The sequence below is a fragment of the Larimichthys crocea genome, chromosome XVII, assembly GCF_000972845.2.
Source record: "Larimichthys crocea isolate SSNF chromosome XVII, L_crocea_2.0, whole genome shotgun sequence".
NCBI lineage: Eukaryota > Metazoa > Chordata > Actinopteri > Sciaenidae > Larimichthys > Larimichthys crocea.
Window position 1 is genome coordinate 3,572,863 of NC_040027.1, and position 18,084 is coordinate 3,590,946.

The 18,084-nt window shown below is 40.1% G+C and overlaps 2 protein-coding genes across 2 annotated transcripts; both read right to left on the reverse strand.

Moving 5' to 3' along the window:
- Positions 1-112: 112 nt before the first annotated feature.
- mccc1 (methylcrotonyl-CoA carboxylase subunit) lies at positions 113-9,023 on the reverse strand. Its single transcript, XM_019261790.2, has 19 exons — positions 8,727-9,023; positions 8,174-8,217; positions 7,510-7,649; positions 7,238-7,333; positions 6,863-6,984; positions 6,535-6,682; positions 6,290-6,411; positions 6,061-6,172; positions 5,524-5,605; positions 5,307-5,434; positions 5,034-5,217; positions 4,532-4,641; positions 4,205-4,421; positions 4,017-4,103; positions 2,864-2,913; positions 2,438-2,575; positions 2,078-2,185; positions 1,418-1,489; positions 113-1,275 (listed from the first exon to the last, which is right to left on the reverse strand). The coding sequence occupies exons 1-19, from the start codon at positions 8,780-8,782 to the stop codon at positions 1,144-1,146; spliced, it is 2,148 nt and encodes a 715-aa protein (XP_019117335.1). The 5' UTR covers positions 8,783-9,023; the 3' UTR covers positions 113-1,143.
- Positions 9,024-10,921: 1,898 nt separating this feature from the next.
- lamp3 (lysosomal associated membrane protein 3) lies at positions 10,922-15,435 on the reverse strand. Its single transcript, XM_010736614.3, has 7 exons — positions 15,296-15,435; positions 13,417-13,533; positions 12,892-12,974; positions 12,433-12,555; positions 12,216-12,285; positions 11,947-12,117; positions 10,922-11,285 (listed from the first exon to the last, which is right to left on the reverse strand). Exons 1-7 carry the CDS (start codon positions 15,351-15,353, stop codon positions 11,146-11,148), a joined length of 762 nt encoding a protein of 253 aa, XP_010734916.3. The 5' UTR covers positions 15,354-15,435; the 3' UTR covers positions 10,922-11,145.
- Between the last annotated feature and the right edge of the window lie 2,649 nt (positions 15,436-18,084).

Here is an 18,084-nt window from a genome sequence, read left to right on the forward strand (position 1 = left end):
AGCTGTGACCGACATTTCATCCTTTAAGGGTTCTCTCCACGTCAGAGCCAAATCTGGTTGTAAAAGTTGGGAATCGTTTGATGATTCTGGAGTGTTTTGTTTTTTTTTAGACTCCCAATTTTAGTGAAATGTTATAATCGCCTCTACAACAGGCTTACAGCTGGTTTTATAAGAGCGAACACACTTCGGGGGTAGCTGATAAAGTCTGGAAGGACAAAAAGTGTGAATCAACCCAAAATATTCTCACACACCAAAAATAAGTTTACATCCAGCCTGTTTCCTCTAATCATCACTGTCCAGTAAAAGTCATGTGGCTTCATTTTTAATGACGAAGAACAACGGTCTTGGTTTAAGCTCAGTGACCACGCATTTTTAAATACTGGCAGGTTTAGTATATTTACATGTGATAGGACAGCTCTAGAGGAGCGTGTGTTACATGGTTCTTACTGGACTGTGACAATAACTTTGTTGATTCGCTCAGTAAAGGTCACATAAATATGAAGTCCCCCACCCCCAGTCCTATAGACCACTACAGCATGATTCTGCAAATGTCCCACCTCATTTATTCATCATTATTTATTTTCTTCTACATCAGATATGATCACAAACCACTACTTAGCTGTGTCACTGCGTAAAGATAAAGAAGCACACAGTGTGCATAGAAGGGACAGTACAAAAGTGCATTAAACTGTACTGAACAGGAGAATGCTCGCTCTTCAACTAACACTACATCGCTGTCAGACACACAGACAGGAAACATGAGGGGAAAAACTGAAATTATCATCAGAGATTTACTGATTACTGCAAACATTTAATGAGACGAGAAAAAGAAAAGCAGAAACAAACATAAAGGTAACATGTGGATGTAAAAGCAACTGGACATTAGAGATTTGTGCAGTGTTGTCAAACCCAGAAATGTTTCAGGTCACTGTGACCGTTTCTGACCTTCCTAAATGTTTTTTGGATCCTAAAGCATGAACGGTATTTTTTTTTATCTCATCCACTCCAGACTGAACCAAACTGAAGGTTGACGTCCTGACTTTAAGATTGACTCATTTCCCTCCAGTTGTCACAGTAACTAGTTCTGTCTCCCTCCTACGTGTCAGTGTGCGTTTGTGGGTGTGGTTGTGTGTTTGAGTGCGTTCACTGGCTTCCCCCTTCCTCCTCCTCCGCCTCCTCTTCCAGTTCGACCAGAGGAGCGTGGCGATTGGCCTGAGAGCCCTCGCTGAAGAAAACCTTCTTGATCACGCCGGATTTGGGTGCCCGAATCGTGTGCTGCCGAGACAAAAACAACATTATTACACACGACAGCGCGTGGCAGAGTGTGTGAACATGTGATACACCAAGTGAAGGGATGTGTGTGTGTGTGTGTGTGTGTGTGTGTGTGTGTGTGTGTGAGGCAGCAGGAGTCCCTCACCTCCATTTTCATGGCGATCATGACCATCAGTGGGTCTCCTACAGCCACTTTGTCTCCGGCCTTCACAAGCACCTGAACACAACACAACAGGTCATTATTATTATTTGTTTGGACATTGTATCTCAAATATAATGAGGAAGTAATTATGTCTTCTTAATTAGACTGCTGTAATTCTGTGTTTTGCTTATCGCAGAATGGGACAGAATATAACTGAGCCTGTTAGTACTGCAATATTTATGTATTTGCAGTTTTACAAACTGTGTGTGGTCACGCATTCCTGGAAAAAATGCAAACCAAACATTTACTACTGCTGCAGCTTCATATTAAAAGCAACTTTTTTGGACTTTTATTATGAAGGAATCACAGGAAATTCAATGACTTTGTCAGTGAGCTTCTGCTTCTTTTTTTGACAGCAGGTCAGTTTGAAATATCACGAATAGTGATGAAACAAGAAGGAGCAGCTGCAGTGAGGGCTGCACACCTCTCACCTCCTCTTTGTTTATGCTTCATCGAAAATAAGCATAAATAATAGAGTGATTTCAATTTAAAATTCACTATTGAATGACTCTAGAGAGACAGCTGGTTTGGCCTGAAGAAAAAGAAACATTCCTTTGCATGACATAAATGAAATCCAGACCGTTCTAAGATGACCAAACTCACCTTCTCTATGGTTCCAGTCATGGGCGCCACAGCTCCACCCTGAGCTCCAGAGCCGCTCACACCTGCCAGATACTTGGGCACTGGGACGGACACCTCTGAGCTTCCCTCCTGCGGGAAAGATGTAAAGATGTCAGAGACAGAGATGACAGTTAAGTGGCAGCTGCACTGAGAGGATCTGAACGCTCCCCAGATGTCAGACGTTGAGTGTCTGTCCACAGTCGCATGTCTTCAAAGACAGATGCTAAAGACAGTTTCTGCAGTGACAGGTGAAATGTAGTTCTTGTTAAGTTGACGTGTGGTTTGGTTTCATTCTGTGTGATACTGACTTGAATAAGAACATGTGTAAATGTATATTCATACCATGGAGAACAGGTGCACCGTGTTGTCCAGGATCACCAGTTTGGGACGAGACTTCACACCATTGACAGAACAGTGCAGGAATGACACTCCACCTTCCATCTCCACCTCTCCCGTCACATGGTACACCTCCTCACCAATCTGAAGGAAGAAACGCATTTATTAGAAATGTGAAGGGGGCAGATTCACCTCGGTCTTCACCTCTTACTCCTACTAATCGTGTTGGACTTTGCTCAGTATTCAGTTTACTGATAAAGGCTGTGAGACATGAAAGCGCCACAAAAAATAGTTAGACTTGTCAATCGACTGCAAATCTGGGTATTTTCCTGTGAAAATCAACCAAAAAAAAAAACAAAAAACACAAAAAAAAAACATAAAGAGTGATTCATGATGATGGATATGGATGATGGAGGACATATTCCAGCTCACCTGCATCGCATAGCTTCCATCTTTGTTGTAGACGACAACCACGTCGACTTCTACGGAAACAAACACACAGGAGGAAATGTTTTGGAATTCTAAATGTCCAAACAGAGGAGGACTGAAGCCAACAAGAGGAGACAGCGCAGTAACTTCATCCAGCGGCGTTAGCTGAACATCATCATCATCATCACACTGACACAGCTGCAGCCGGGGGATTTATTTTTGGCCTCGCGGTGACATTTTTAATAGAAACATTGAATAATGAATATGAGTTCATTAACAGACTGTCACAGAGCAGAGCAGCTCCAAACTTAATTATTCAAACAGTCATTAAATGAATCAGATCCATAGTTATGAGTCGACCCTAACGATACTGATCTGCTCATTAAAATTAAAAGAGGATTTCTTCATCTAATAGAACAGATGATTTAACTCTTACCTCTGTCATTCTTTACCTCAACGTTTTTTTGTTTGTTTTTTTGTATTGACAGGCCCAATGATCAAGTAATGAGAACACAGACACCAAAATAATCCATGTACAGTATTATCTGTATTTATTATAGATTGTTTGCCGCATACTAACTGTGTGTGTGTGTGTCTGTGTGTGTGTGTACATATACATGTATCCTCAGAGTACCACTAGGTGTCACCAAAGCGTCATCTTCTTGATTTTAAAGGAAGCTATATCTGCATATCATTAATTTCTGTGAGGAAAACGTAATACATGTTTTTTTTATAATTAAAGTTTGGATTATCATTTGAGAAGACATTAAAGACATTAAAGACCTGAACACAATTCTTATAATATTAGATTATATTCACCTCACTCTGCATTAGAAAGTATAAAGAGCTCATTGAACAATGCGAAGGAAACAATTAATTGAAAAAAAAAAAAAGAAGGAGGAAGTATCTAATGGAGACATATTTTATTTTGGTCTATCAGTGGGAAGATAATTTGATAAATTATTACTAACTATCTCTATTGTGCTATTTTGTTACATTTTAAAGAATGAGAAGAAGAAAAACAAAAAATAACTTGGATCCTGCTGATCAAATTTCTGCTTCTCTATGGCTCTTTTCTTCCTGCTTTACCTCTCCTCCACCCTCCCTTTCCATAAACTAGCGGGTGATAAAGACTCACCGTATGTCTGTCACTTACTTTTGTCTCCCAGCTGTAGTGTCATGTTTCTGTTAAACTGAATGTTGCTCCTCCAGCCGCTGCTGGAGCCAAATGGGGAGAATGGATCTGAAAATAATAATAAAAATCACAAATCATGTGCACTTAGTTTACCGTTACTTTACTTTTTCCAAGTCAAATGTGTCATAAATCACTTGTTATCCACTCACCAGTGGAGGTCTGTGTGAACTCCTGTGTGTGTTTCCTCTCCTGCAGCACCAGGCCCAGGGCAGCCTGGCAGATTGTTTCCGCAGAAGGAGCTCTCGGGGTGGGGAAGAGGTCGGCATAGTGTTGAGGGATGAAGCTGGTGGTCACGTTTCCAGCCTCGAACTCCGGGTGGCCCGAAAGACTCAGCAAGAAGTCGATGTTAGTGTTCAACCCTACGATCTGAAGACGGGACAGCAGAGAGGACAGAGAGGATGAGTTACAGTTTGTGCATGTATTGTACAATCTAAAATCAAATGCTACACTTCAGGGTTCAGTCGCCGTCTTCTTACATTGTACTGTCTTAAGCAGTATCGCAGCTTCTTTAATGCAGCTGATCGATCTTCTCCCCACACCACAAGCTTGGCGATCATTGGGTCATAATGTGCCGACACCTCGTCCCCTGAAAACACACACACACACACAAACACTGCATCACTCGTCAAGCTCTCAGTATGTTTGCATTATGGTAGTTCTGAAGCCGAAACTCAAAACGCTAAAATCAAACGTCCACGTTCTATTGTTGCAGTATGAGCGCAGTAGTGCACCAGATGTTGGTGGACCACGATTTTGGCCACGATCTGTGGAAACAACTCAAACATGACGACTGCATCAGCTGAATGTGTGAATGTGCCTTTTAGTCAGTCCATTGTGCAGCTCTGTAGCACAAGTTCATTACTGACATCCGAGTTTCTGTCTTGTCTCTTTACTTCATATCAGAGATCTTTATGTGTAATCAGCCAGTACAGAATGTTGTTGCATAAAGAAAGGATCGAGTTAGATCTAGACTCCTACCATCCCTGACTCCAGTCTCTATGCGTGTGTGCTGGTCTGCTGGAGGGGTGGAGAGATGCAGCAGAGGTCCCGCCCCTGGAAGGAAGTCGTTGTTTGGGTCCTCGGCGTAGATGCGAGCCTCGAAAGAGTGTCCCGACAAAATGATGTCATCCTGGAGGAGAGGCAGGCGCTCCCCTGCTGCCACCTGGAGGGGATTTAGTGTACTGAGTGTGACTGACGTCAAAACTTTGTCGTCAAACAGCATTCCCTCCTTTTTCCCCCTCCAACTCTCACCCTGAGCTGCCACTCCACCAGATCTGTTCCAGTGATCATCTCAGAGACAGGATGTTCCACCTGCAGCCTGGTGTTCATCTCCATGAAGTAAAAGTTGTGCTGTGCATCCATTATAAACTCCACCGTGCCTACACAGGAAGACAAACAATAAGAAGGTGTGTTGTGGGACTGAGGCACTGTGGTGAGATGTGTGCAGGTGAGTGTTTGTGCGTCTCACCTGCCCCGACATAGCTGACAGCCTTAGCTGCTTTGACTGCTGCCTCTCCGAGTTTCCTCCGAACCTCAGGACTAATACCAGGCTGAAAGATTCCACATAGAAGTCGAGTGAAAATATAGTCAAACATTTAACAGTGTGGGTAGAATTGACTAATCACATTTGAGAGTTTTGGTTGCATGCAGCTAAACGGTCATTGTGAAGCGATCCATCATCTGACAACGATCAGGCTTTTTACTAGTTGTTGTTTTTTTAATCTACAATTATATGCAGATATCTGTTTATACAGATCACCTGAAATATGTTTTTCCCTGTCATTCTCATATATAAAGTCTAATCAGGCTGAAGAGGAAGTCTTGGCTACACTGGAAGCCTCAAAACATTGGCTGTTGCGCCCCAAAGACTAAATTGTTTACAGACGATTGCTGATTGGTTTCATGACTGGGTTCCTCGTATGCCATCTTTGTAAGAGAAACCTTTTTTTAAATGTTCACAGTTCCCTAATCAATCCCTCATACGTGACCACCGTTCCTCACTCACCCCCGGTGCTTCCTCTATGATCTTCTGATGTCTCCTTTGGACGCTGCAGTCTCTCTCAAACAGATAGACAGCATTACCGTGCATGTCTCCAAAGACCTGAACCTCTACATGTCTACAGGAGACAAACAGACAGAGTTCAAGTTATAAAAGTTAATATTTTTTTATGTGAACATAAATACACATAACAAGGTGGTAGAACTGGCCGATTAGCAGTATGAATACAAATCACCTTGGATCCTCTACAAACTTCTCAACCAGCATGACGTCATCGTTAAAGGATTTTCTGGCTTCTCGTCTCGCCGACTCCAACTGCTCCAAGAAGTCAGAGTCTGACCGTGCAATACGCATCCCCTAAAAACACACACACACACACACACACACACACACACACACACACACACACACACAGTAGGTTATTTTATGTTTTCTAACGTTGTTTTGTCAAAGTTATTTAGATATTTCACGTCCTCTCACCTTCCCTCCTCCTCCACGGACTGCCTTAATCATCACAGGGTATCCTATCTGTGCAGCCTCTGCTTGTAGCCTCTCATTCGATTGGTCCTCGCCATGGTAACCACCAATAATCGGTACCCCAGCCGCTGACATGATGTGTTTGGATGTGCTGAAAAAAAAAAAAAGGAGAGACAAAGCAATAAAAGTTAAGCGGATTCATTTTTGCTTCTGCTAACAATTCCTCCACAAGGATCAATAATGCTTGTGCCAAAAAACATAAGACAATTATTTTATTCTGTTTTAATTAGAGACAGGAGACTATAAATGTGTATTGTTTTGTGTTTGTTACCTTTTAATGCCCATGTCTCGGATGGCAGAGGAAGGTGGCCCAATGAAGATGATTCCTTCCTGTTTACACGCTTCCGCAAACTCTGTGTTTTCTGACAGGAAGCCATAACCAGGGTGGACCGCCTACACACACACACACACACACACACACACACACACACACACACACACACACACGTTTTCTTCAGCATCACATTTATCAATGAAACCTGTTGGTTTCCTGTTAAAGACAAACAGTCCAAAGTGAAGAAGAGGTAAAGGGATTTAATAAAAGTCAGAATCTACCCTTCTTGTTAAAGTCCAACAGAGCTAAAGGAAAATGAAAACGTCACTTCTCAGGCCCAAAACACTTCACAACAAGTAGAAGATTACTCACATGTGATCCAGACTTCTTTGCCACTTCCAAAACTTTCTCCATAGAGAGGTAACTCTGCTGTGAGGGAGGAGGGCCGATGTGATAGGCTTCATCTGCCTACAAACAAACCAAAGCAAAAACAGCCTGTTTGAAAACTATGACTGAGCATCACATACTGTCTCATTGTGTTTGTTTAAGCAGCTGCAGAAAGTGTAGAAGAACACATGGAGCAAAGAAGCAGATGACTAGAAATGACAGCGTATTGTGCAAGCGAGAGCTCTTCAGCATCTCACCATGGCCACATGCATGGAGTGTCTGTCTGCGTCACTGTACACGGCCACGGAGCGGACGCCCATCTTTTTGGCCGTGCGCATCACACGACACGCGATCTCTCCTCGATTGGCGATCAGCACCTTTTCTATCCTTCCAACCCCTGGAGACAATACAGCAGAGATTTTTTTTCCAAAACGACAACAAAACATTCTTAAAATAAAAAAAACAGTCATGATCTTTGACTTAATAAATGCAAAAGCTTGCAACTATCATCAATCATCTGTTTGGGTAAAATTTGACATGATCACTGCAGAAACTTGATCATGTTTGTGTTTTGGACTTGAGCTAAATGGATCTGTCATGAGGTCGACGCCATGAGCGCCAGAAAACTAATGCAGGGAATTTATCTCTATTTTCTGACATTATATAAACTATAAACATTGATATTAGTTTGTTCCACTTTTTTACATATCACCATAACACTGTATGAGCATGTTAACGAGCTTAGATCTAAGGAGGAGAGGCAACAAAGTTTATATCCCAGACACACAAACATCTCTTGCACCGCACACAAATGTCAACAACTCTGCTACGAAAGACAATTTATAACAAACAGAGTTTACAACAGAGCAAACTTGCGTTATGATTGCTTATAATATTACAGGGTGCGTTTCATTTACTCACCTCCTGAAACCAGCCTCACGCCTCTTTTGGTCCATGACAGTTTTCTAAAAGGAGAGGAGGGGACAACAAGTTCAGATCCATTCATAGTTGTGCAGACCACATGTTTACAAAAAAATAACGTCATACCATGGAGGAGAGTCTCTCAAACAACACGTACACCGACTACAGAGCAAAGCCTGACTGACTGGGCTGAATGTGACAGTAGCCATGCTAGCTGGCAGGTGGCTACCTTTATTTAACCTTGCTCAGCTCTGATCTGACTCATCACCGCGTAACATGAAACACGTTTCACCAACATGCTGGTGCTGAAGGAACAAATAACATGATATTATCCCCGTCATTAACCACGAGGCCCTGCAGATATCTGCCTGTGTGAAGTGCATGAAGCTGCATCTGTCAGGTTAGCTCATAACAGCGTCAACGCTGCTAACTTGATAGCTGCCAGCTAACGCTAAAAATAAGTTGTTTTTAAATAAAGCTGGTTAGTATGAGGTAACGCTGGAGAGGGACTTTTTTTCAAAACGACAGCAGTCCGTGTCATTGATGTACTCACTGTGTAAACACCCTCAGACCCTGCAGAGTTGGGAAACTCAGAATAACTGCAGCCATAGCTACCAGCTAGCTGCTGAGGCTAGCCGCTAGGTAGCTAACTGACTGACCGGCTGAGGAGAAAAAGGCGAAGCGGTATTTAACCACACAGCTCATACACAGTCCGCTCCTGTCTGGACTGCTTCAAATCACTCAGCTTAACCCGGAGATAAACACGTCGAGTCTTAAAATATTACACTGGCACAAATAAGCACTGCTACACGCTTGTAAATTCGTGTATTATCATTTATGACCTTTCCGTGTACTCGTAGTGTCGACAGCCAATGAGAAGAAGAGATACGGAGGCGGGGAGGGAGCTGCAGTTACCAACAGACACCAGCAGGTGGCGGCGTTTCTACGCGCGCAGTTTTTTATCAAGCTATAAAACACGATTTCTGAAACCTTGCTCAGTTTTTCTGAAAACATTAAACACAAAACCTCATCTTCAAGCACCATTTACAAAACCTCTGACTCAAAATCTAGCTCAAAACAGATTTACCTGTGCTCATACACTGCGATCAAATCATAAACAAAGCGATCAAAATGATAAACACCATCAAGCAGTCAGTAAACAATACACCAAAAAATAGAAAGGAGTACATTTTTAATCTCCAAACAAATTTCATATTTTTCTGTAATTGTCTTTTGATGAACGAAAACAATAGCTCAAAATTGATCAAAAATTACTACTCTGCTTTGCTCTTTGTATATTTTTTTTTTGTTCTTCCTCCTCCTTGTACCTCTATTTTTACAGTACTGTGCCCTGCATCTTACAAACTTGTCCTTTGTCTCTGTGATCCTGTAATTCTTGTTCTTTGTTGATATGAACCTGCAACCAGTCAAACTCTATTAAGCAGTCAGTACTGTAAACAAATGGAAAGCACAATGTTCAGGGCCAGACAGTCTGTTTATTGCAATTCTACAAGAAGTAGATGTGCAGTTACAAAAAATATTCATGCAGTACAATACATACAGCTATGAATTTCACAGATGTCTATTGAAACAGCTGCATGTAGTGTAGTACAGTAAATTTGCAATTATAAAAATACAGTAGTATACAGATTGGGTTGCACTCCTGCTTCCCTCATTGTCAGTCCATGGACAAGAACACGGCCTATGATTGTTGCTCGAATTTCATGGATGTTTCCACTCTTTGTCTTCCTCTTCCTCTGCGTCCTCCTCTTCTTCTTTCTTGTCCTCCTCCTATTCCTCCTCGTCCTCCACCTTGCATATGTACTCCTCCTCTCACATAGTTTCTTGTGTCCATTCTCAGACTTTCTCATTCCCACCTTCAACAACCTGTTTGCTCTCTGAACTGGCCTATATTGGCTGTGTCACATCATTTGTACCAGTGAAATCAATTTTGAGTGGCTGTGTTTACAGTTTTTCTCAACTGCTAAAACACAAAAATCCATGGCTCTGTTTATGATTTAAGAACAGTGTCTGAGCGCAGGTAAAACTGTTTTGAGGCAAAGTTTGATTTTGCAAGAGGAGTCAGAGGTTTTGAAAATAGTGCTTGAAGATGAGGTTTTGTGTTGAATGTTTTCAGAAAATGGAGCAAGGTTTCAGAAATTGTGTTTTAGCACTTGAGAAAAACTGCAATCAATGACATGTCTGCTCTATTTGTATTTAATTTTTGCCACTTATGTTTACCAGTATGGATGACATGTGCATTAGAGTGCAGAATGTGCTTTGACAATGAGAATTTGTTTAGAGTTTTGTGTAAGTGAGATCCGCAAATTGTGTTTTACCACGTGAAATGGTTGAAGGTATTGACAACAAACTGCACAATTGGCTAAATGAGTTCGGGCAACTCTGGGGTTTTAGTGTTTTAACAATTGAGAAAAACTGTAATAAAGGGAAACCACGCGCATTGAATAAAGCTCATTTTATTTCAGAAACATGACAACAACTGCTTGAAAAACAATATTCACACACAGAAATTTGTTTAAAAAATATAGGCTACATTATAATAAGTTTGAGTTAGGTATTACCTTCACAGTTAAAAGAACAAACAAAATATATTTTATTCAAAACAAAAACACATTTTAATGTTTTAATGCTCACTGTAGCCAACATAGTGCAGCCAACCACAGAAATGAAATGAAACTGAAAAAGTGTGATGTTTATTCTGCAGTATTAAAGCCAGATGATATAAAATACTACAAGAAGTAGAATTATAAGCTCTTTAACAAATTAGCCCACTTCAATTTTATTAAACAACTTTTGAATAATGCAACAACAATCAACAAAAAATATCACTGGAAGCAAAATGAAAGTAAAATGAAATGCAAAGAGTAATTCAGCTTCCAAAGGCAATGGAAGAACTGAGAATGAAATGTTCTGTGAGCTGGAGTAAATCTCCATCCAGTTTCAGGGTGAGCTCAGATCCTGTCATATCCTTGTCTACGGCGGTCTTTGACCATCAGGTAGGTCAGCAAAGCAATCAGGAGGATGCCCACCACCGTGGCCCCAATGACGATGGGAATAACTCGCTTGTTGAAGTCAGCCCAACACTCCACCTCTGAATCAAAAGAGAGGAGGAGAGCAGGAAGAGGAAGGAAAAGGAGAAGGATTTAGGACAAATAAGGAGCTTGATTTAAGTAGAAATAGGAACATGTGTCATATTTCGTCACTTTCCGCATGTTTATTTTGCTTATGTGTCTCATTAACCACTTGAACCACTCAGGCATCCTTATCCACGAAAGCTGCAGTTCACAGGTACAGTCGCTCCTCTGCTTTTAGCTATTGTCTTCCATCATTTGTGACTGTGCACAGCCTCACTAAACCATTGTTTCACAAGGCCTACTGTTCTGCAGCAGATTCTCGAGGGGCTTAAACATAGTCCATGGGACTTATTATCACACTGTGAAAAACTGTGTCTGATTCTTAAAAGTCTCCAGGCCTGTCTTTTCAACCAATAAAAAAAACAGCCACCATCCAGGCTTTCATTAGATTATATGTATTTTTATCAGCATCAGTCCTGTTCCAGATCTATGAGACAATAAAACCCGATAGAAAGCATGGATTGGAACAACTGTTTTTAGAAACTGAGATTGACGCTTTTGATTCTCTGAGTGACTGATCAGGGTGGTAATTGTCACACGGCCATCAGTGAGTTTGTATGTGTGGTTTTACACTGTCACTGTAACTGGAAAAACAAGTCTAAGAACTCAAATGATCACCTTTTCCATACTGTCCTTTGGACAGACTGAAGGCCTGCATCTGCAGTGGAACCAGCTTGATCCACAACTGGGACGAAGTCAGAAACAGATTCTCAGATTTGCAACTGAAGCTCTGTCCGTTAGCTGTTTTAAACAGCTTCTCATGGTCCATCACACCTGAGTAATTCTTATCTGTGAGGAAGAGGAGCACAGTAAGACGGGGACAATTACACTCTCAGTGTTTGTACTGTAAGCTATATCTTATCTGCTCTCTCTCTCTGGGGTCTTACTGGCACATTCTTCGCAGACAGGCGTAGTCAGTTTAACATCCAGCTTGCTGACGTAGAAAACCTTCTTGTCCTGTGGACAAAAATACACAAGTTGAAACTGATTCAAAAAGCAGTGACTTCTGAACAGATAAAAAGAAAAAATATCTTCAGACTGTGGGAGAACATATAAACTTCACCCAGAGAAGAATATGCTTATATGTTAGTATGTGTTTTGTACCTTTACAAAGGTGAACAGCAGACTGGCACTGTTGTCGGGAAGTGTGAGGGACAATACAGCAGAGCTTCGTCCACAGTAACCAGAGGTCGTGACCCTGGAGGGATCCAGGCTTAAATACCACCTCTGAGGCATAGGAGAGAAATATTGCTTTGTATCAAAAGGCAAGTCAGTGTGTGTTCTCTAGGCCAAAAATGTGACTTAGTGGCAATATGACATGAATACTGAAGACACATGAGAGTTGATATGTCAGTTGAATCAACCTGAGTACACGCAATGCTCATTCTCTAAAAAGAGCTGATGGTCATTTTACATCTTTACAGTTTTTACAGTGAAGCCGACATGTAACACCTCACAAAGAGATGCTGACACAAACACACACATTTAGCAAAAAGTGCTGAAATACTAGAAAACTGATCACACACACACGCACAGAGTGCTGAGCCGGTCACAGCCTCTAACCTTCTTTTCAATGACAATGAACTCCACTCCCAGAGTGGCTTTGATGTAGCATTTCCCGTCCTTGTTTTCCAGAACGTAGGTCCCTGTGCACAAACACACACACACGCCATAGAAAATACTAAATACAATAATACATTGGATACCATTAAATACAGTAGTATTGTCCTAGTATATTTTAACTTCTAAATATTTTATTTAGTCACTTTTATTCTTTTTACTCTATGAGAAAAAAAATGAACACATTGATGTTTTACAGTTAAACTAAACCAGAGTTCAAGTAAACTAACTGCATTACAGATAATTCATGCATTATATCAAGGGGATAAAATTGTTTTTATGTCCTTATAATGTTGTACGTTGTTGACTTCTGTACTGCCGCCCGCTATACTGCAGGGATCTGATACTAGAATTGTCAAACCTGCTTCAGTCCATCACTAATCCATTCCTTTAACATCTTTACTGTAATTCCTTCCACAACAGATGAGCTGTTAAGCTTGTTTAATTGTTTGTAATAAAATTTGGTACCAATTGGAGGAATGGCCTCTGAAGGTTGCAAGATGGCCCGGTAGACCTGAGCCTCAGAGGGCGGCTCAGAGTCAGAGGCTGGCTGGACAGAGCTGTCATTTCTCTGGAGGTGAACACCTAGTAGAAGAAAAGACATGTCACTCTCAATGTCTGTTCATCACCTGATTTTTTTCATTATCATATAAAAATGTAGTATTTAAAAATCAATACATTATTACCACTCACAATCCTAGTTTTTCTCTTGAGAGAGTTTAGATTAACAGGATGCACGTAGAGTACAAAAGTGGAGGATGCTTTTGTTCTTCTTATGCAAATAGAACAAGTTTCATCATAAATATTTGGCATTAGAGCACAATAAAGAGTGTGATGGCCCTCTCACAGACAGGGTCACAACATTATGTAATAATGCAGGACGAGTCAAGTGTTGCAAATTCCTACAAAAATGTAAAATTTTGTGCAACTAGTTGACACACAGTGAGCCTGTTGGGATTGGAGGCACAGGCAGAGTTTGAACACAATCTTGTATTAGCAAATAAAAACAAATAAATAAAAAAAACCTTCACCCTGAAGGTTTTTTTTTAATTTGTAGTCTACAGTAATAATTAGGCTGTCTTTTGTTCTGCTCACACCATGATATCACAGTTACAGTTATTTAACTATGGCAGCTTGTCTTGGATTAGTAAATGTCACAGCTCAATTGCATACAATCACTTGTTGAAGCCGGCGCTGATGATATATATTTCTGGACCAGAGGGGGAGATGGCTGTGCTGTATTGGTGATCTTCATTTAGGTGATAAATTTGCTTAATTTCTTCACCTCCATGCCAAATATCCCTTTCCTCAAAAACATTTCTATTGTTACCTTCAAGTCAGGCATTTTGTACAGGAGTGTATCTCAGAATTTACAAAAAGCCAGACTCTAAACATTTGATCTTTCGCTTTGTCACTGCTTTTCCGACACCAGTGGAAGCCAGTCATCTCAGGGAAGCCTAGGGAATTAGGGGTTTCAATGCCAGATGAACTGTGGGAGGAAAGGCTGGGCAGAATACAGGAGCTGCTCTATTCATTTTAGATACAGATCTTTTTTTTTGGTTTGCCTGTACGGTATGTTCTTTTATTTATTAATTCATAATAACAAACAATAATAATATAATAATATAATAATAATTATTATTCTTATTATTATTTATTATTATTATTATTAGTAGTAGTAGTAGTAGTAGTAGTAGTAGTAGTAGTAGTAGTAGTAGTAGTAGTACTGTTTTTTTATTCTACTGCAAATGTTGGAAACAAAAAAAACAAACAATGGCAGCTGTTTTGTTGATTGTTTTCATATTTTTGACACAATCTGCTCTCTAACAGCCTCCATTTCTAAGACATATGAACATGAATTAGAGTTTGTAGTGGTGGAACTGCTACACGACATGAAAAACATTGTCTTTGTCATAGCCCCACGTTTGCTGAAACCACAGACTGAGAAAGACACTAACCAAAGCTACCACCATGGTGTGAAGAAGGAAGGGACAAGTACGAGCAAACATCACAAGAAAAAAATGAAACATACATTCCATTTCAAAATATTAAAGACATATAAATCATCCACTCGCAGCACTATGGACCTCCCTGCATGTGTGCACATTATTACAGAATGAAGCACTTGATAAAACATTAGTTGATTCATCATGGAAGTTGATTTCTACATCTGTGACATAATAGTCTTGGTTTGGGAGCTCAAAGTGAAAAACTGCATTTTGGAAGTAGAGGGTGTAGAATCCTCCAGTATTCCTCTAACAACATAAATACAGATTTATTTATTTTTTGTTACACAGAAAGGACAAAAAAACAGAACAAAATGAAATTTGAATATTATCAAACTTACCTGAAATAATAGCCAAGAAGATAAGAGACCATCCACCCATGCGACCCTTTAACATCATAGTTAGTAAAGATGAGAGTAGAAAATGACAGAAGAACGCTTCAGACTGCAGTATGAGTGTTGCAGCTGTGGTTTGACTTGTAAGTGTGAAACTGCCGAATACATAAAGACCTAAATGAATTGTCTAGAGGAAGTGATTGGTCACAGGAGGCAGAGAGGCTTCTACATCTGTCAGCATGACACCTCTCATTGTCGACCTCATGGCAGTTAAACAGACAAACTGTGGTCCTGCTCTCTTGCCCACGCATCATGCACCATTCAAACTTTACAATACACACATTAAAAATAATATGAGCAAATTAAGTTCAGATATTGGACATAAAAAATTATTACACAGAAGATAAGCAGGCCACATCATGCTCCGCTCAGGGTCAAGTTAGAGGATGAATTCTGGAAAATACACGTTTCTTTTTGGGTTGGTTTAGTTTGCAACACAAACACAGAACACAAGATAAAATTCCTACACACAATGCCATTAGTTACAGTGATAATGTACAATAAGAGCAATAAGTGCATCCCTGCAACATAATGGCAGATACACCGAGGTCCACATAATAGGAGATAGAGATAGATAGGATTCCTAAATTTGATTTTTTTTTAAAGTGGTCTGTTTTTTTAATTAATATACATGTGAGGTACTTCAGTGAATACAAACCGCATTCTCTGCCAGCCTTCACCATTTGGTACTATTTCCTTTTTCCAAGACAAGGCAAACTGGGTCTTACTCTGATTCTAAACCCAATATTTTCAGATAGCACATATAGTCTAGGTTATGACATTTTTCTGCATAAATTAAGATCCATTACAGTGACACAGCCATGAATTGGGTTCAGTGACATCTCACAGGTAGATATCAAAAGGTGGATGTTGATGGAACAGTGCCTGGTCTGAGGGGAGTGCCCTGGGGCCAAAATACATGCATGTTACCAATCATAAATATAGCTGTCAGCGCCTTTGCCCAGGGCACTGTTTCACAGCTTGAATTGTTCCTGATGCGCTGCACAGGTGCTGGCCACTGCTACTAAATATCTATAAAATATGAATAGAACCCTGAATAGAACAATGAATAGAATCCACTAAATAGATAATAAAAAATAAATTAAATCAGGCCATACAATGTTACAATAAATAAAGGCCAGTAAGAAAAAAATGAAAACTTAAAAGAAGTTTATGAGCAGTTGCATAAAATAAAAATAAAAAACAATTCAACAATACCTGAACATACCTGAGAATAACTTTCCACAGGAACCATGTCAACTGTTACAGTCAATACAGTCAGGTCTGTTAGATGGTAGTGATGACTTACATTTCCATTTCACTGCCTCACACTCTTGCCTGGTACAGAGAACTGATTCAAATTATGAGCAACATGGTTTTACATAAGACATAGCAGCCAGCTAATAATCCTTACTAGTCTTACAGCAAGAAGCCCAGCTCGGTGTCTGCCTTTTATTTCAGCCTTTAATTGTTTGTTCAATGTGTCCCTAGAAGCTGTTATATTGCCCACTTGCACAGCTCACATTCTTGCACGACACCGGCTCTGCTCCCTGTCAGCATTCTCCTCTGGCTGAACACACACTAACAAACTGAGCTAATAGTAGCTACTGTATAGTTTTCAGCAATTAACTTCACTGTCCACCATGAACTTCTTAATTTGTTTATTTGGCCTACTTTTAACCCTCAGAAAAAATGATGGTAGATCATCTGGCTTTAACGTTACTGTCTTTAGAAGGCTGTTAGCCTAGTTTTTAAGAAAGTGATGGAGCCAGTGTTAAATTAATTTTATGATTGCAATGAATCTATTGATACCAAACATGTCATCCTATTATACTGGAAAAGTTGTCTTAACCACGAGGTCCGTGACCCCTCAGGGATTTCTTGTAATATTTGTTTTGCTGCCAGACAGCTGTTGGAAGTTCTAAAGTTAGCACCAAATTAAAAGGTTGTCTGACAGCATGAAAATATTCTTAATATGGTGTACACTTAAACAGATATTGATTTTTTTTAGATGAGTCTTTTTATGTGGCAAAAATATATTTTTCTGCTGACCCTGTCCACAGCAGTGCATACCTCTACTTCTCTACTGTAACTATAAGTACAGCTACAACCCCACTTTGAAACACCACAACTAACTATTTGATATGTGTATTTGATATGATTTTGAGGCATTCTACGTATTCATTTCATGTTTTAATCAGTTTTTATTGTTGATGGGTGAACCAGTTGTAGTGTAGCTTAAAGAACGAATGCATGAATCCATGAATTTCTCAGTTGCCAATGACTGTGAAGGACAAAAAATTTATTTAGCATAATAAATATTATATTTTTATATTCAGTTAGGATATTATCGGCTAAATTCAAATCCTGAGATAATTTTAGGAGACATGTTTCTGTAACGTCATCCTAAATCAGAATAAGACACAGACAGAGGAAGTTTCTGTAAAAAGGCCCAAGAACTGTACAGCTACAAAATCTATGAAATATAACAATATCTGAACTTTAAACTTTTTTTTTTATGCTTGTTTTTTTTTTTTTTTTTGCTTTTGGTTGGGTTGATGTTGATGAACTTGATGTTACTTTAGTCCTCCCTCCTCCTATATATGGTCTCTGGTTTCTTCAACCCCAGAAAGTAACGGGTTCTCTTCCAGACAGAAGGTGGTTGTGCTGTCCTGATTTCCCTGAGCCTCTCTCTTGGATTCGAGGGCCAGTGCAGGATTGCTGGTCTCCTGCTG

Bases quoted from the DNA above. Each gene is read 5' to 3' on its own strand.
- mccc1 (XM_019261790.2), bottom strand. From the start codon at position 8,782: ATGGCTGCAGTTATTCTGAGTTTCCCAACTCTGCAGGGTCTGAGGGTG. The intron at 7,650-8,173 runs GTGAGTAAATGA...TATTGTCTCCAG, and splicing joins CGTGAGGCTGGTTTCAGGAG to GGGTTGGAAGGATAGAAAAG. The intron at 2,576-2,863 runs GTGAGCTGGAAT...TTCTTCCTTCAG, and splicing joins ATGGAAGCTATGCGATGCAG to ATTGGTGAGGAGGTGTACCA.
- lamp3 (XM_010736614.3), bottom strand. From the start codon at position 15,353: ATGATGTTAAAGGGTCGCATGGGTGGATGGTCTCTTATCTTCTTGGCT. The intron at 13,534-15,295 runs GTAAGTTTGATA...TTCTTCTACTAG, and splicing joins CTTCTTGGCTATTATTTCAG to GTGTTCACCTCCAGAGAAAT. The intron at 12,118-12,215 runs GTAAGACCCCAG...TCTTCCTCACAG, and splicing joins TGTCTGCGAAGAATGTGCCA to ATAAGAATTACTCAGGTGTG.